This window comes from Cydia fagiglandana, chromosome 7, assembly GCF_963556715.1.
Source record: "Cydia fagiglandana chromosome 7, ilCydFagi1.1, whole genome shotgun sequence".
NCBI lineage: Eukaryota > Metazoa > Arthropoda > Insecta > Lepidoptera > Tortricidae > Cydia > Cydia fagiglandana.
In genome coordinates, this window is record NC_085938.1 from 6950274 (window position 1) to 6969837 (window position 19564).

At 38.4% G+C, this 19564-nt stretch overlaps 2 protein-coding genes across 3 annotated transcripts in view; one reads left to right on the plus strand and one right to left on the minus strand.

The window, feature by feature from the left end:
• The first annotated feature begins 256 nt into the window (after nt 1–256).
• Nucleotides 257–13818, plus strand: LOC134665802 (pre-mRNA-splicing factor ISY1 homolog). Of its 2 annotated transcripts, XM_063522789.1 has the most exons (9): nt 365–382; nt 1027–1049; nt 1877–2053; nt 3173–4560; nt 4645–5181; nt 5629–5832; nt 7990–8139; nt 8608–8699; nt 13558–13818. In XM_063522789.1, the coding sequence occupies exons 1-9, from the start codon at nt 380–382 to the stop codon at nt 13720–13722; spliced, it is 2739 nt and encodes a 912-aa protein (XP_063378859.1). In that variant the 5' UTR covers nt 365–379; the 3' UTR covers nt 13723–13818. The 2 variants fall into 2 exon arrangements, with proteins under 2 accessions (XP_063378858.1, XP_063378859.1); XM_063522788.1 differs by lacking the exons at nt 3173–4560; nt 4645–5181 and having other exon boundaries at nt 257–382; nt 1877–2040.
• LOC134665803 (cyclin-G-associated kinase) overlaps nt 13811–19564 on the minus strand; it is a 42104-nt gene continuing 36350 nt past the window's right edge. The window contains exons 17-20 of the mRNA XM_063522790.1: nt 18606–18807; nt 17972–18170; nt 17077–17238; nt 13811–16631 (exon numbers count right to left, since the gene is read on the minus strand). Of these exons, the coding sequence (XP_063378860.1) occupies nt 16521–16631; nt 17077–17238; nt 17972–18170; nt 18606–18807 (674 nt within the window). The 3' untranslated portion in view covers nt 13811–16520. The remainder of the gene's footprint in view (nt 16632–17076; nt 17239–17971; nt 18171–18605; nt 18808–19564) is intronic.

Sequence of the window (19564 nt, forward strand, 5' to 3'; positions counted from 1 at the left end):
ATCAAGTTGGTCAAGCAGATCTTGTCAGTAGAAAAAGGCGGTAAATTTGAAAAAGTATGTGTTTTAAGTGTCTAATTTCAAGTGATATTTTAGCATTTTTTTAGCATAGGTGTTTCAAAAATCTTTGGCATAATCTAGACATTAGTCTAGCATTTTTTGAAAATCCGAGTTGGCAACACTGATTTTGACAATTTTGACATATTGTGATATTGTAAATAGCCGCTATCATTTGTGACTGTGACTTCGTGTTTAGAAATAATTGACAGGAAAACAATATTAATTCGGCTAAGTTTAGTTCATAGCTTAACAAATAATTGGATTTATTAATTACTGGTTATTAGATATTTAATCGTCTTCCTTTGGCCCACAGTTTCCAAAAATGGTAAGTTAACCTTAAAATGGAATTAAATCTTCATCGGAGTATTTTATCTTTTTATACCTCACAAATATTTTCCCTAACCCCTGCGTAAATAATATTTAGTAGTTGCACCATCCTCATAAACTTGTCTTTAATATTAAGCCACGTTTTTAAAATCTGGTGTTTAGTATAATTTTTCACAAGAATAAGCACATCGTAAATATTCATACACTCATCCACGGAAGAAAGAATGAGGGCTCCGCGTGCACTCATCATACACTATCATTCACATTCGATTACAACAGACCTCGAAATTACGGCCCGCGGGCATGTAAATTCACTCTGCGAAACTTTTAAAAGTAATTTGTGGTTTGATTTTTAATACTTTAAAGTTTATTCTAAGACGCAATGTATTGCGAATTTTGTTATGTTTAAGGCCTGACAAGCAACATCAATCACAATGACATGGCGTGGCAATGACGTTCATTAAACATATTATTTATTTTGTATAAAAATAGGGAGTCTAAATACTTCATAATTTTTAAGTTGTTGAACAAAAGTGTCACCTTTTGAGGAGTACAATCTATGTTTTAATTATTTGCTTGTTTTACGGGCCACACCCGGTATGACATTATTAAATTTGATTGTAATTTTCTTATTCTTTACAGGCCCGAAATGCTGAGAAGGCAATGTAAGTGAACTAATAACTTCATGTGTTCTAACTGACTGATAAATTTAACCAATTTCAATCTTATAAATGTATATGTTAAACCACAATTGGGTCATACACAGATTTAGGTTCTAATTTGTCTTTTTGTCAAACAAATGTCATGATATTTGTTTGAGCCCAAGACTTCTGTCTAGCTAGACTAAGCTAATATAAATTGCAACTAGAAATTAAGTGCCAGTTTTGGAGACATAAATTGCAATATTACTTTAGCAGCAGAATCTTGCAGTATTACTTCCTATTAATGGCAATAAATATCTCGAAAGATGTCTATTCAGCATGACAGGTATATTTTGACTATACTTATAAACATAATAAAATATTCGAGCAACCAAGGAGGGCACAAATATCTGAACACCTTCTATCCTCGTGCCGCCCACCATACAAAATTATAGCCAAGGAAGTCAGAATCTTGTTGTATTTTCAATTGGGTTGAATTTCATTTGTTCGAAATTTTTACGAGATAAATGAAATGCTACCTACTTTGTTATTAATTAAGGTTGACATTCCATCGAATCTGAGTGTACATCCTAATGTACACTGGGCGGCACGAGGTTAATGTTAAGATTTTTAACCTCTCCCTACCTCTATGTCAGGGCTTACCAAATGGTGGACCGAAGTCTGGATCCGGACTGCTGACGTATTATACCTTTTTTGCTTTTTAAATAACTCCAGTACAAATGGACCGTAATGGTCATTATATTTTAAGAACCGAAACCCTGAAGAGACTAATTGGTGACCTCTGCTCTATATACCTGTCTATGGCTTTATTGAAGTTGCCTTTATGTCAGGACGACTTTGGCGCGCTGGCGGGCCGCGCAGGTGCAGGAGACGGGCGGGCAGCGCGAGCGCCGGCCCTACCTTGCCTCAGAGTGCACCGATCTGCCACAAGCCGAGAAGTGGCGACTGCAGATCGTCCGCGAGATCGCTAAGAAGGTTGCGCAGATACAGAATGGTATGTATATGATGTTTTACTGTTATATCAGGACTGTTCGAATAAAATGGCAGCGGGAGCGCCGGCCCTAGCTCGCTTCAGACTGCACCGACCTCCCCAAGGCCGAGAAGTGGCGTCTGCAGATCGTTAAGAAGATCGCGCAGATGTAGAACGGTATGTACCCATGCCGCCATATCAGGACAGTTCCAATAGAACTAGGTACTATCTCGCTTCGGTGTGCACCGATCTCCCGCAGGCCAATAAGTGGCGGCTGCAGATCTTTCGCGAGATATGGCCTGTTGTTATGGCCTGGGCATGGGGGAGTGGCATATCTACATTTATAGTTCGTTTTTTTAGAATTAGAAAGAATTTGAAAGAATGTAAGCGATCTTGACATATATTTTAATTGAAAAAGACTTTTTAAAAATCAGTAACTATGTATTACTTATGAAAGCAAAAGAATATAAATGATCGTGTTAGATTATGAATCTATCACGATCATTTATATTCTTATAACAATTATGAATTGTTACATATTTGCCGTAACTTATTTTTAAAATGTGTTTTTCAATTAAAAGACCCATCAAGATTGTTTACCTTATTTCTAATGCTAAAAAAAACGAACTATAGTTACAAATTTTATTCTCTAGGGGCCACCCCCTTGGCTCTCTTTCACTCATATTATTCGAATTTGGATCAGCCATTTTTTGACGTCAAGGAATTAGGGTACCTAATATTCCACCTGTCCAATATTTTTTCCAATATCAGTGCATCTCTCTCTCTCATTAAAGCAAAATGTGAGACGCAATACGTCGTACGACAATGAAATTGGATAGGTGGAATAATTATTAACCCTTATTAACAAATACAAAACCTTTAGTTTAGACACACAAATTGTACTGTACTCGTACTATATTCAAGGAAATAAAAAATAATCTATTAGGCCATGCTGTTTTTGTCAAAATTTTTCTCTAAAATATAACAGTTTTAGGATGTAATAAATTCACAGTTAAATAGTCAAAATTGAAAAGTAAAGCAGTTGCCATAAAGCCTTACCTGCAATGGACAATGTTTCGGAAAGGGCCCCGTCTCCCGCACGAGCTTCGCCAAGAGAACCTAGTTTTCGAGAACCAAGCATTCAGAGAGTTCTAAGCCCTCAAAGAGAACCAAGCATACAGCGAGGTCCAAGCCCTCAACGAGAGCCAAGCGTTCAACGAGAACCGAGTATTCTACGAGAACCAAGTATTCAACGGGGACCGACCCCTCCGAAACAACCGAGCATTCAACGGGAACCTAGCATTCAACGACGAAACTCTTTAGTCGGAAGTCGACAGGCATCTATTTCATCTCCAAGAAAAGGTTCCCATACATCGCCCCGCATCTCCGTTAAAGGTTCACCTGTAAGGGGCAGTAGAACTCACTCACCGGTGAAACAAATGTCTCATGATATATTAAAAAATAAACTAAGCATTTCCAACGCAAGTCAAAAAATGGCAAGTAAAGAGGACACAAAAGATACGATTGCTAACCTTGAACCGCAAGGACAACGTATTAGTAAACATATCGAGCAGTTAAATGATTCGGTGAAAAAACTGGCTTTGCAAACGTCTGGCTCACATTCGGAAGCTTTAGACACGAATATTGATAAAATTGCAGAGATGAGTAAAATACTTACAGACGAGGCCAATACTCTCAGGCAATCTATCAAGCATTTGTCCGAGGACATCTGTCGCACGGAGGTCGGGTTTGGAGAATATAAGGAAGACATAACTGATTTCCCGTATCATCTCTTTTTATTAGAAATCATTATCAATAAAATTCAAATGAAATGTGATTGCTTCGATATGGACTGCAATAATCTCGTTATATCCGCACATTTTCTGGGAAAACACCCCATAGTATTATACGACTCTAATACTAACGGCTGTGTTGAAGACTTTTTCAAAATAAATATTGGAAAATCGATCATGTTTGCCATGACGTACGACAAAATTTGTGCCATCAAGGACTTTGAAATCGTTTTGGATTTGAACAAGCAACCTCCATGTTCACATTGTGTAACTAAAATAGGAACATCTAAGATGGATTACACTAAAGAATTTTTGGCTTTGAGGGAAGAATTATGTATGAAATGGGCCGATGAACAGCCAAAAGATAATATTCTTTGCACCACATCCACTCCGATGCTCAAAAATCAGTTTTATATACTTTGCAGCGATAGCGAAGATAACGATGCGATTGGTATAATAGAGGTGTCCGTGAGAATGTCGTTCTTGGGCAAAGAGATTACGACGGCATTTTCCGCTTCGCCGACGCCAAAAGGAACCTCACGTCTGCTGAAGGAGGGCCACGGTATGACGATGTACTCTTGTCAAAAAGTGGAAATGGATGAACAAGGAAAAGTATTATTGGATGAAGACGTTCTCGGCAAAAACAGCTGCAGACCTCTTACCAGGAGTGATAGTCCGATGTCAGAGATGTCTTCATTATCCACTCGAAAACCTCATTACACGGGCGGTTATATGGATCACAATAATATAGGTAACAAATTTAATTCTCTTAAATAGTTTTTTACGCTAAAAACATACATTTGTACTTAGTTAAATTTATTACATTTGTTTTTAGGTGGTATGCCGAGATACGATGAAATTTTTACAAAAATGAATGACAACGAGTTGAAAATACGAGTACCAAAAAGCACGAAAGTGGAACGGGTTGGAAGATACGAGAAAATTCAAGAACTTTGTGAGTGCGAAGAGACGCCGTACAACACGGGAGACCAGATACAGTTCCAGCTGCCTTCGGACATCCGCAAGACAGACAACACATACACGTCAAATCTTAAATACACCATCGATACTCCGGTTAAAACGTACGATAAAAAGAACAGAAAAGTTATAAATGTTACACCTACAAACTGCTCCGTGCCAGTGGATATGGAGAAGAGGTTGCACCCACAAAAGGATGTTTTTATTCTCAAAATTGGGAAAAAGCTAGAAACTAAAGACAAAAAGACCGACTTAGAAATAGAACTTGTGACTCCTAAAGCTCCTGGGTCCGATCCCGTTGAAAATAATACAGTCTCTCAACAAGTCAGCAAAACTAAAATGAAGGATAAAAAGAAGAATAAAAACAAAAAAGGCGAAAAAGGAAAGAAAGCCAGTGCGAAGGCATCCAAGACTAAGAAAGCGAAAAAAACAAAATAATATGCTTTAAACCATTCAATATACATATTTACATACTCCACCTAACCAAGATTTTAATGTTATACCCTTATACCTTTATTCGTAATGTACACAACCCTGTTTCGCAGTGTCAAATCACTTTTGTCTACGATAAGTATTTGACCGTGTATGTGTACGATAGAAGTGCAACATGCATGTTTCCGCAAATAAGGCAAAGTATATTTACTTTAGTCTATTTTTAGATAGCTTAATTCGTTTTAAATAACGTTACACGGCTGGCGTAACCTAGGTATTTCTGGACTAATCAAGCGCTACCGTTTGATGAAGTTTAATATACCACAAAATGTATTGCACTATCCATTTCAGCCGGCAAAATTTGGCCTATGGATCAGGCTTACTCTTAAATGTCTATTCTGTTATTCAGCTGGTCTAGGCGAGTTCCGCATCCGCGACTTGAACGACGAGATCAACAAGCTGATGCGCGAGAAGCGACACTGGGAGGTCCAGATCAAGTCGCTGGGCGGGCCCGACCACGCCCGCGTCGGGCCGAGGATGCTCGACCAGGACGGCCGCGAGGTGCCAGGCAACCGCGGCTACAAATATTTCGGGGCCGCTAAGGATCTGCCAGGTAATATTAGTGTGACAAATGAATGACTATTAGATTAGGTATAGTGTACTAAGCAATACTGTAGCATCAAATAAATAGTGACAGTCAAAGTGGCCATATACACGGTGTAACATGAGGAAACCGAATAATTTTAACCACGCATTTCTGAGGTCAAAAGAAGGAAAAAATGTAATACGAGTTTAGGTTAATTTCGCCAAATATTTCTTTTTTGTTTTGTTTTTTCAATTTTTTGTACTTGTGTATTCTTTTTGCAAAGTGTTACTTGTCACTTTTTATATACATCTATCAATAAGGATATTTAGACTACGTCCCATAGCAGCAACATTACCATCAAAAAGGCCTTTTACATTATGTAACAACAAAAACTTGTTTATTTTTAAATTAATATTATCTCTGAAACTACGCGTTTTAAAAAAAAAAGTTTATATGACATTTTTGTCTCTAAATATGATCAGGAATACGCTGTTAAAATTATTCGGTTTACTCATGTTACACCGTGTATAATTATATCGTACCTTTGTTACAGTAGAAATATGTGTTCCAATATATTTGGACACTTTCCCCTGTCACTCTGTTGGATGCTGTTTGTACCAATGTTAAAAAAAAAATACCGATCCCTTAACTATTTACTGACCTGCGTGTCGTTCCATCTTTGACTGTGTATTTGCCGTACTTCCACACGCTTGGAAAAGTACCAATGCAATCATTATTATTGAATGAGGTTGGGCTATCTCTGAACTCTGTAGTACAGTTAGCATCAAAAGTAGCGGATCTAACTACACGTCAAAAATATCTACGATACAATATTATGCGAACTGTAGAGACAGGTATGTCTAGGGATTGCAAACCGGATTGATTTTCAATCCGGCCGGATCCGACCGGATTTTGGCCTCAATCCGGCCGGACCGGATCCGGTTAGGTATAAGGATATTAATGTTAGTTAAATGACATATTTTTCAAGTTTTATGCGTTATATGAGAAATAAAGGGCATTTTTACAAATTTATTCATAAAACAACAATTTGAAGTTAATAAGAAATAACTTTTTTACAATAAAATAAAACTATGTAGGTATTAGAAAGTGTCACATAGTCAATCTCAAAATAAAAATAAATATTTGAAATCTAAGTCATTTATTAATTTTATTATATTCAATCATGCACATTCTGCTTACGTTTACAATTAAATTAGATTCCAGAGCCTGTTAATGGGATAATTATGCGATGGGAAATTGAACTCCTTGAAAGGACAAGTTTTCGTAACTGTTCTTTGATGGAATTATTTGTAACGCTGACATCCATTCTAGTAACAAGCTATTTTACTTTTAACCAAAATTGTATGTAATGCGCTCCAATATTTTCTTGCTTTCATTTGTTATCCGTGAAAATAGTTTTATAGCCTAAATAAATAATTCATGAATAAATATTTAGGGACAATCTATCTTCTATATCTATCTTATATAGATCGACCCACTCGTAGCCCCAAACCAAGTAAAGCTTGTAATATGGGTACTAGCTAGCTTTAGGTAGTACTACTAGGCGACGATATATATACGTATAGTATATTGATAAATACATGCTTATAAATATACATAGAAAACACATATAACTCAGGAACAAATATCTGTGTTCATCACACAAATAAATGCCCTTACCGGTATTCAAACCCAGGACCATCGGCTTCATAGGCAGGGTCACTGAATGGTCACTACCTCACTACCCACTAGGCCCGATCGGTCGTTCCAAATGCCTTCCATGACATCTCCATCCTTTAATTTTTACTTCTAATTGTTTAAGTAACTGTTGTATCGTGCCGATTCGTGCCACCAAGAAGAGGAAATCCTCTTCTGTTCTCAATCATCGTCATATTAAATATCTTCTTAAATTTAGATTTTTTCATTCGTTCTTTATTCTGTTTAACTTCTTTCTTCTATCCGTCACCTTTATCTCACCTAAAATGCGCAGTGGGTGCTGTGTGCGGTCTTTTTTTCTATTTTCCCGGATCCGGAGATTTTACCCGGATCCGGTAGCTTCTAAAAAGTGCCGGATCCGGCCGGATTACCGGATCCGCCGGACCGGATTGCAATCCCTAGGTATGTCTCTCTTTGGCGAATTATTCCAGGGTGACAGCTACATGACTGTAACCTGTATTGTTGCAGGCGTGCGAGAGCTGTTCGAGCAAGAGCCGCCGCCGCCGCCGCGGCGCACGCGCGCCGACCTGATGCGAGACGTCGACGCCGACTATTATGGCTACCGGGATGACGACGACGGCCTTCTGATCCCACTAGAGCGGGAGGCAGAGAAAGAAGGTGACGCCTAACAAAAAACTTCTTGATAAATTTTACTCCGATGTAGTATGTCTTCAGGCCGAATGTTTTTTTTTTAATTATCATTTCTAGTTTATTACTCTCTTCTCTAGCAAAGGTTTTTTAGTTACAGGACTCATCGCCACTTGCACCATCCCACTAACCTGGGGTTAAGTGGTTAAACCGTTAAAACAGTGTCAAATTGTACTGGTAACCACGGTAACTCCAGGTTAACCCCGGGTTATTGGAATGGTGCAAGTAACGCTTATAGGTGTATAAAGTCTAGGAAAAATACGTGCTACGAATCTGACAGGTTACGTAGATGGCGCTGTATTGTTCTGTTTTTTATATGGTCACTGGTTGTCCAAAGTTGAGGTTGACAATTCAGTTGCCATAAAATATATGGCGCCGTTCAGCACCATCTTTTTGAGCCGTAAAACTCGTTAATAAACTTAGGCGTTTTTGTTACAGCTATAGCGCGAGCTGTCGACGAGTGGAAGAGAAATAAAGAAGAGAACAAGGACCAGGACATGCCCGAAGAAGAAAACATTTATCCAGAAGATGTAAGTTGAAACATTTTCAACCAATTTATGTGCAAATTATAAAATGTAAGAGGCGTTTACAGAGATCGACTATATCCTCTGACACTGGATCCTGTTAAATGCATGTTATAGACAGTTTCTAGGTCCACATCATTTAGCAATGCGAATCCCGTTCCGCAAACAGAACGGTGTGAACGTTACTATATTAGCACGTTTACAAAAACGGGATCCTGCAGAAAACCGTACCCGCTAAAACGGGATGTTCAGTGGGAAAGAGCCCTAATGCGAACAAATCCTTGAATCATTGCAACAATCTGCTTGCAGGGTGACCACTCTTTACTAAAACCAAAATTCCCTGACTTTTCCCGGTTTTCCAGGCGTTTTTTCAAGTTTTTCCCTGACCATAATCTTAAATGTAATAAATATAAAATATATAATCTAGTAATTTACTTTTATTGACCCACAAAAAAAACATAATAATAGCAGTAATAGCTCTCCAAGGGGCCTCTACGTGTTGGATCTGTGTCCCCACGCAAGCCTATCAAAAAACCGGGATTATAGGCCCGTGATATCCAAGGAGATGCAGTAATATATAATTGGAATACATTTTTGAGTTTTTGCAGAATGATCTGATTGCAAATCACAATTTATCAATACAATGAAATAATGCAAAAACGGAAATAATAAGAAGTAGTATCTGAATATCTCAGTTGGTAAGAGCGAAAGCATAGTTAGACGGAAGTCGTGGGTTCATATCCTACGTCAGGTGACGTTTTTGTACTATTTCATTGTAGTAGTAGTAGTAGTAGTAGTAAAATCTTTATTGTACAAAAAGACATATTAAAAATAACATACAATTAGTAAGAAGTACAAAGGCGAACTTATCCCTTTGAGGGATCTCTTCCATTTAACCTTTGAGTAGATGAATTGATTGATTGTTTGATTTTTCATTGTATTTATAAATTGTAATTTGCTATCACAGTTCATACAATTACCCAATAATTCATTTCATTTTTGACCATTTTTGTTAAAAGCTGTACAGGAAAAACCAATTGAAAGAGTACCTCTGTCTGACTACTGAATTCATTGGATAATATAATCCAGCGAGAAATACGAAAGGGAACACTTTATACGGGCTTTAATCGTATTAATACTAGACTTCAACGTTTTGCGTGTTATGGTACAAAAGCGACGAATTGAGTAACCTAATTTTTTGAAGACGGTTAAAAATCTTGGGTATAACTGAAACAAAACTACTAGTGTCCGACCGAAACATGTTTTTTGTCGAAACCGAAATTTTTGTAGACTTGTTAAAATCGTGGAAAAAATGTCATAAAACCGCTTTTATACACAAATTAAGGGGCTGTCAACACCCAATGTCCTTGAAATTTATGTTAATACTTAAGCAGTTTATTAAGAAAAACTATTTGTTTAATAAAGCAAAATAAAAAAGAAGTTAAAATTCATTATATTTTAAAGACCGTGACCATCATTTTTAACCGACTTCCAAATCTCAAAGAAGGAGGTTATCAATTCGGTTGTATGTTTTTTTTTTTTTTTTGTTTGTTACTCCATATCTCCGTCATTACTAGACCGATTTTGAAAATTCTTTTTTTGATTGAATGTATATGCATACAGATTGGTCCCGTTTTTATCAAAACCCAGTTCTGATGATGGGATCCATGAAGAATCGAGGGAACTCCTCAAATCTTAAAGGCATACATATAGTGTTTTTTGGGTTTTTATCAACAAATCAAGCATATACATCCAAAAAAGTGACATTTGATGAAGTGGAACTGCTGATGATGATCAGAACGGAACTCTTCAACGACGCATAGTTCACGGTTGGCGATTTGTCCTCTTCGTTACGTTTGTTAAGCAAGTTAAGTTTTTAAGCCACATTTTTGTCAAGCTCGAGTTCTGATGATGGGATCCATGAGGAATCAAGGGAACTCCTCAAATCTTAAAGGCATGCGTATAGAGATTTTTGCATTTACATCAGAAAATCAAGCATTTTCATTAAAAACTGTTGCATTTGATGAAGTGGAACTGCTGATGATGATCAGAACAGAACTCTTCAACGACGCATAGTTTACGTTTGGCGATTTTTCCTCTTCGTTGTGTTCGTTAAGCAAGTTAAGTTTTTAAGCCACATTTTTGTCAAGCTCGAGTTCTCATGATGGGATCCATAAGGAATCGAGGGAACTCCTCAAATATTAATGGCATACGTATAAATTTTTTTGTATTTTCATCATAAAAACAAGCATTTACATTAAAAACTGTCGCATTTGATGAAGTGGAACTGCTGATGATGACCAGAACAGAACTCTTCAACGATGCATGGTACACGTTTGGTGATTACGAATTTCGGTTTTGACTTGGACTGGGACTCGGACTCGGGCTCATACCCGGATCCGGTTCGGACCCGGACCCGGACCTAGAGTCGGATCCGGATTTGAACCCGGACTCGGACCCGGACTCGGACCCGGACTCGGATCCGGACTCGGACCCGGTCTCGGACCCGGACACGGACCCGGACTCGGACCCGGACTCAGACCCGGACTCGGACCCGGACTCGGACCCGGACTCGGACCCGGACTCGGACCCAGACCTTGACCCGGAAAACCACTATGATACCTTAACTAAATAAACCACTATGATAACCTATCGTAAAATGTAGGTATAAAGTATGATGATGCCAATCTTACTAGCCCTTCCCGCTTAAACCCCCGTACACCGCACCGCATGCGCCATTAAGTGGGTTAGGTTAGGTTTGAACTGCGATCCTCACAGAACCGAACTGCTATCTGAGAAGTGGGTTAGGTTAGGCTAGAACTACGACCCTTATGGCTCCTCTACACGATGGGCCAACGCCGGCCACTCTAAGGGACGCATTTATGCGTTAGAGGGAGCAAGTGATATTGCTATCTCATTCTACCGCATGGCTGCGTCCCTTGGAGTGGCCGGCGTTGGCCCATCCTGTAGAGGAGCCATTACAAAAGCGAAATGCTAGTAGAAAAGTGGGTGGTTTTACCTCCTTTTCTACGTAGTGTACCATCTACAATAATCTTTCACCGGCCCCCATGGAAGTCGGTTTTTTTTTCTTAAAAATGATTTTTTAAAGTCATGATTGAACGAAATAGCCCGATAAAAAATAATAGGGAGTACTTATTACTGCAATGTTCTGCCGCCAGTGTGCAGCACTAGTGCATATACTGAACCATAAGAGTACCTGTACAGGTTAGCCGTTTGGCACACGCATACTAGAGGTCAAAATAAAATTTATGACCCGCGGTTCCTAAAAAAAATTCCCTTAGGAGGGGAGTGCCGAGTCATTGTTTTTTTATGGAAAAAAAATTTTTTTTTGAAACCTATCGTCACACTTCAGTACCTATTTTATGAGACTTATGGAGTACTGCAGATACGGTAAATATTAATCATAAAAGGCGCAGGAGCTCCTTAAGGAGCTTGGGAAAAGGTTGAGGGAGGCAACGGGTGACCCTCGCGCGGGCAGCTTTCTCGCACAGCGAATTGCCATCGCAATCCAGCGCGGGAACGCTGCCTGCGTGTTGGGCACCCTCCCGAGGGCACCAAATTTTGATAGGTATTTTTAATTTTTAGTTTTAATTATTTTAATTGTAGTTAGTTTTAGTTTTATATTCCTATTTATGTCTTTTAGTAATTTATGTAATTATTAATATTTCTTATAATGTTGTACATACATGTCGCAAATGATTATTTACAATATTATCATAAAATTATATGCAATATGTAATGTATATATATCCAACGGGAAATACCTCTTTACTGCGCCTTTTCATCAATTGGTGTAGTTTCGTTTAGTTTTTCATACAAAACTATACCAGCTGATGAAAAGGCGCAGTATAAGGGTTAAAGAGGTATTCCCCGTTGGATATAAATATGCACCGTATCTGCACTACAGTTCCATTAAGTCTCGTAAAATAGATACTGAAGTAGGACTGTATCACTTAGTATTATTGAAAAATAAAATAAAAAATACTAAATGAAATTATTTTCAAAATTGCTTTATTGGGGTTAGATATGAGGATATCGCTTATCATTTGTGGTATATTGTACAAAAAAAAATCCGCCATATCGTATCTGGGTTCTGGAGAAGGCCAAACTTGGTATGTTTTGTAAATTATTGTTGTTTTAATTTAAAAAAATGGCTGAAATGTAATGATGTGGTATATTTTTAGAATCGCATCAAAAATCTCTTTCATATGATACCACACACGATAGATTTCTGAAAAAAAAATTTTTCTTTCCCATACAAAACTCCCCTCCTAAGGGAAATATTTTTAGGGACAGCGGGTCAAACATTTTGTTTTGACCTCTAGTATGCGTGCGCCAAACGGCTAACCTTTACATCGTTTGCGGTTTTTTTAAAGTGAACAGGTTAGCGCATTCACTGCCCCCGACGCAAATGTGCGTCCACCGTCATACAAGTTTGTTCCTAGGCCACGCCCCCTGGCAGTGAATGCGTTAGACTAATTATAGTAAGGTCGCCTCCAGAAAATCGCGAACTAAATTGACAGGTCAATGTGCACAAATGATACCAAAAGTTTGGCCAGTGCTGTTCATATTTTCATAAAAGTGTAGATTATTAGGTATATAATGTTTGCAGATGGTAAATTAATATTTTTTTTTATTATGTACTTATATTATGTACATACAGAGACAATTTTTATTCCCTGACCTCCATTAAATTTCCCTGACAATTCCCTGACTTTTCCATGTTTAGCGAAATTCCCTGACTTTTCCCGGTTTTCCCGGTTTTCCAGAAAGTGGCCACCCTGTGCTTGACGTGCGGCACCTGTATTTACGTTCAAGATGTTAAAAACTATTTTTTCTACAGCCCGACGACAAACGAGTCGACGATGATGACGCGGAACCACAAATCATCACCTCTCACGTGGCCGTGCCCTCGCAGAAAGACATCGAGGAGGCGCTGCTCAGGAAGAAGAAACAGGAACTTCTAGAACGATACGGCTGCCTCGACGTCAAAATGGAACAAAGCTGACAAACACTAATCTAATATTCCTTTTTAATTATTTTGAGTGTAATTGTGGATGAGAACGAGAGGACTGAAAGAAATAAAACAAAATTAATTCCATAATCATTTCTTTTCATTTGAACAATTTTATTATGAATTGCACATAGCTATTATAATCACTAAGCAAAATATACATTTCAACACACACTTTCGTGCGATTGTACTCACTGGCTCAAAATATTACAATCATAGACAGATATAACTACAGCTTGAAATTAAAATACTAAAGGAACATTACATTTATTCTGCAGACCACAATGAAGCGATACAGATCGTACAAAACTTATAAATGAGAGTCAACTCAAAAAATTTTGCACCTCAAATACATTTTATTGTATTGGGTGCGTGCATTGATAGCGATACAAGTGTTATCACCTTGCAAACTGAGAAAAACCTACAAAATATAATCACGAAATTACATTAGGAATGTACGCACCTAACCAGAAATCTTATAAGCCTAAATAAGTACCACAGTATAACATTGGAGTTTTTTTTTATAACGAATCTTATAGTATTTATATATTGCTATATTTTCGGTGCAAAGAAATAAGCTGCAGTAACCTTTAAAAACTAGACATGTAAGAAACTAAAAATATTTCGTATAGCCTTTTTACTGGACATCGAGGTCTGAAATTGTTCGTTGCTCGACAGCGCTCAATTATAATAGACCAGTAAATTCTGACAAATGGTTCCCGTAAAGTGGTTTCTGCAGTAAACACCGTGACAGTACTTAAACACCGACATCTAGACTTGAATTAGCTCTAACTCTGTATTTTCTATCTCATTTTTTTTCTCGTAACAGATGAATTATTCTTAATTACGAGTGAGTAATCCTAATTGACAAACCTCATAGCGAAATTACTGTACATTGAAAATTATTGCACTTGCTATCAAATAGTTTCTATCCAGCATTGGAGAAGCTAACACGCTAAGCCATTGTAGCCATTGACGTATATATCTGTGGACGGGCCTTACGGGCACTAAAAATGGTACTAGTTCAGCGGTGTGACTCACAAATTCCAGCCAATCGTGCAGTCTAACGCAAGTAGTTGCGAATAATAGCGCGCGTGATGCGAACTCGTCAACCAATCGCGCGCGTGATGCGAACTCGTCAACCAATCGCGTTGTAACGGTGTCACACCACTGTACTGGCCCCTGTCATGCCTCATTATTATTGCCCGTAAGGCCAGTCCCTAGATATCTATGTTAATGGTTGTAGCCATGCAGCGTTTCAGAAGATACTTTCGAACAATGAACACCTGGCTTTAAATCCACTAAATTGTTCCGAATATTCCATATTCAGTTGAATATTGTTTAAAATATTTAAACATATTACATTAAGATAGTACTAAGACCAGATACTTCCTAAGTTCGGCCGTTGTACTCCGAATGGTGATAAATTGACGATACAAGTATAATTATTATTGCCCTCAAGCAAACATGAACCTTATGTCGTGAATCTCGAAGGCACACATTGCTGCCTACAGAGAAATGACAGTGACAGATGCAGTGAATAATCCTTCTCCATCGTATTTTCACGAAAACGCTCGAACGTGTTATGCTATTGCAGTCAACCTCAATACAAAAAGTACTGAGGTTGACTGAAGTAGCATGACAAATACGAAAGTTTCCCAGAAAATCTGTATGATTTAGACTTGACATTTTTAGTTACTTTGTTCCCAAAAGTAGTTGCTGAAACGCTGTTTGGCAGAATATCCTATTTATAACATCCGTAAGGCGTTTTTATACCCACATTCCCGAATATACATTATTTAGTTATTTTTTCAGCAATAATTTGAGCTGCTAACGCTACAAACTTATTGTGCTTAATATTATACATTTGACTATTATCTTAACGTTGAACATAACAGCATCATGAATATATTCTTGTGTGTATATCGAGTTAAATCATAAACAATGAATAATATTACATGCATATTTATTATTCTTTAACGTCAAAAATCTATTTATATAATTTTACCATCTGGAAGATTTTTTACTTGGGGGGCATGTGCACGTAAATAATTTGCGTCTAATACTCGTTACAATTATATTGAAGCGAAAAAGACGGCTTTTATTTGGTATTCTTCAGTAGTAGGTCCACACATAACGTAAACTGTACTAATACAAGCCTAACGTTTGTACGAATACGTATATTTTGGATCTCTCTTATTCAAAGTATAACAGTAAATGCTAATGGAGTATCTTTTCCGTTGATATTAATGTAAGTATGACTTAGCCAACACCAAAATGTGGTAGAATGTAAATACTTAGGCTATTACAGATTGGATATTTCACTATTCGTAGTTACATAAAATAATAAATACCATTCATCAACCAATTTTAGCAAAACAAAATCCAATGACTCGGTAAAGGAACCCGGAAGTAACAAATGGAGGAAGCATTTTAATCATCACGAGATGCCCTTTTAATTTTAATCTAAAGTTCTGCACAATAGTGTTGCTATAGACTGATGTTGTACACTGCGGTTTAGAAATGGACAACGATCGTCTCACTCAAGAGTAGGTACGTTCGTTTGTCCATTTCCAAATGCGCTGTTGAACTAAGTAAGTTTGTGTAGATTTTCAACCTCTTGCTTGAAACAGACACACATTGATAATATTATCGGTGCATTTGAATATCCAGTACACCCGTATAGCGTTATCTACCTCAGCTGCCAAATTCCCGGCTACAATATTATTCCTTTGTCTGGTATCCCTAGTTTTAGTTTGATGAGAACGTACGTAACTTAGGACATTGTTAAGTTAAGACTGGAAGAGATTCTGCTGCTTAGCGTCGTTTTCGAAGTCGCTCCAGGCGTTGTTGAGCTCCATGAAGATCATTTTCGCGATGTTCTCGTTGTCCGTGCCCATTTGCTGAAACCGAAACATTTGAAATATTATCCCAATTTATAATTTATACACATTATAGGAGACTCCACCCGATGGCCACAGCCCGGCCTCCGCCTCTTTTTGCGGGCTGGATTTTGTAGTAGGTAATCAGGGCCGTCATAAAATAAGCTGGGGCCCTTGGGCACATAAGCATTTGGGCCCTTTTGGAAAGTAAAGAAAGCTAACTAAATTAACAATTTTCTACTATGATATTCTATTTTTTATAATCAAATATAATGTGTCTGTCTGTCCTTCGGGTTCCCCTGAGGTTGGGGGCCTTGGGCACGGGCCCCGTGTGCCCTTATGGTAAAGACGGTACTGTAGGTAATTGGCACTTTTCTGGCCCGAATAGGCACCGGCTGGCTTCGTCATGCGGGCCGCAGTTTAAACGCGTATCCTTAACGAAACATTCGTGTCAATGTCTGCGTACCTTGTCGGGGTGCACGGCGAGGCAGGCCTTGCGGTAGTTGCGCTTGACGTCGGCGGGCGACACGAGCTGCGCCATGTCGACGCGCGCCCAGCGGCACTCCTCCCACACCACCGTGTGCAGCGAGCACAGCAGCGCGCGGATGTTCGCCTTCTTGCCTTCCGTCTGAATGGGTGAAACGGTCACGTGGCTAAACATCACTTTTGATATCGCGTTTGGACTTGGCAGCCATCAAAGATTTGCATAGATGGCGCCGGCATCAGATTTTACCTGTCTCTAGTTTTGTTTTATGAGATTTGGCTTTAGGTGCCGTCCAGGCCATAAAATAAAATAAAAAATTTACACTATTTTAGTTGACAGGTAAAACCTATGCTGCCGGTCGAAGTATTTTACATCTGTAAAATTAAGATTCACGTCTACCGTATTTCACGTTACAAAAATAATTCGTGAAATGATTATTTCCGTCGTGTTAAGAATACGAACAAGTTCAGAATATTAACAAATTAGGATTGTAATATATGTTGGGAATAAAAAGGAGTTTTAAAGTGGACGACGCACTAGACGACAATGAGGAAGAAATGTCAGGTGAGAGCTAGTTGGTAAGTGATGAATGTAAATTAATTTCAAATAAAAACGACTTAGGAATATGAACGAGTTAGGGTGGTATTCCACCTGTCTAATGTTAGTGCGTCTCACTCTCATTAAAGCAAAATGTGAGACGGAATACCAATTTCCATGCCCAATGTGTATTGCTGCAATACACTTTGGGCATGGAAATTGGATAGGCGGAATACCACCCTAAGGAACCTCCTAAGGAAGGAAGGAGTTCGCTGTGGAGTGTAGTTGTGAATAGAAACGAATTGGTATTGCAAGACTAAAAAATGAATATAACACTCACCCAATCAAGTATCTTAATCTTCTCCGGGTTCATTTCTTTGACCATCTCTTCCTTACGCATGGCGTTCATAGTCCGCGGGCCAGAGTCTTTTTTGGCCGCGAACTCGTAGCCTTGACTGCCTAATAGGTCTCCAAACACATCCGCCGGCTTCTTTGGCTTGTCATCCATTGGTGTTTTGGCTGGCTCGAAGTGTGTTCGACTGGAAGTAATAGTTGTAATTATTTTAATTTAAAAAGTGGGCATTATAAACAAAAGATTTGTTTCGTTCTAACAATCAATGATTTTACTTTTATAATGAGTAATTATTGAGTTATTAGTTTTTTTTTACATTGGTACTGTAACTTGCACCGTTACATAGAAGTCTTTAGGTCCGTCGAGATCCAATTCAAATACATCGAGTACCTACTTACGTATGTACTATTAGTGATCAATGTAAGGTGTAGATTTCGGTTTTCTGATCACATTTGTGTAGGTAGATTAAGCGACCATGTAGATTTTTGTAAGGTGAACTAACTTGGCCAATCTTTCAAGCCGAGCTCGGCGAATCTTTGAGGCGGCTTGAAAGATTAGTCAAGTTTATGTAAATACATATACACGTCATTGTAAGTATAAGCATCGCAACATGAGTAGTCACCTGTAGTCGGGCTGGTGTTGCGGGGAGCGGGCGGGGGTGGCGGGGGTGGCGGGGTGCGGCGCGGGCGGGGCGGGCGCGTGCGCGGGCGAGGCGCGCGCCGAGCCGCCCGGCGCCGAGCCGGGCCCGATGTTGGACCCCAGCAGGCCGAGGTCCGCGAACGGGTCCTTCTTCAGCTGATCTAGAGGCACGCTCTGTGATCGGACTGTGGCAAAGATCGGGTAAACAAGTTAAATACTATACTATCCTTTAGGTCAGACGGTTGGTGCGGTTGGTGGTAACAAAGTTATTATTTCTGTAGTAGAATAAAAAAAGATTTGTACTAAACATGGAAAATATCGACAGTTTAAATACCTTGAATGCAGGTAAAGTATTTTGTCTCAAAAAAAACGAAGACACTAATTAGGATTGTTCATTTTTTTTCAAATGTTCTATTTCGAAAACCATTTCGAGATATAAGGTTTTTAAACAGTTTCCGACATTTGCTGCGATATAATAATTGAGGATTGAAGATATTTCAACAAATATCCTTATGACCTTAGTTTGACCTTCTCCTGGGCTGAATGTAAAGTCATTGCATAATAAAAGTTATCGAACCATAGTAAATAAATCCGTCACTCACGTATTGTCAAAGTTATCATTGTCATCGATTGTCATAACAAATTTTTTCAGTTAAACCGCTGCGCTTGTTTGTTACAATTTGATTTATAATTAATACCTAAGCAGTAGATTTCATTGCTTAATACTATATCAAAAACCTTGTTCCTATGTGTGGGAATGATTCACAAAAATAATAGTTCGAATCCACGAAGACCTACGACGTGAAAGATGGTGCCGTGAATTAAACTTGGAATACCTACCTACTTCACGTGTTACACACAGTATTGCTGTGAGAATCACGTCGATGTAAGTATAAAATTAATATTAATTTACTACAATTAAGTATTTTAAAGCTCACTTTA

What these genes read in the sequence shown, in the direction of transcription:
- LOC134665802 (XM_063522789.1), top strand. An exon ending in CAGAATGGTATGTATATGAT is followed by an intron (nt 2,054 to 3,172) that starts GTTTTACTGTTA and finishes GAGAGTTCTAAG; the next exon opens with CCCTCAAAGAGAACCAAGCA. An exon ending in GGCCGCTAAGGATCTGCCAG is followed by an intron (nt 5,833 to 7,989) that starts GTAATATTAGTG and finishes GTATTGTTGCAG; the next exon opens with GCGTGCGAGAGCTGTTCGAG.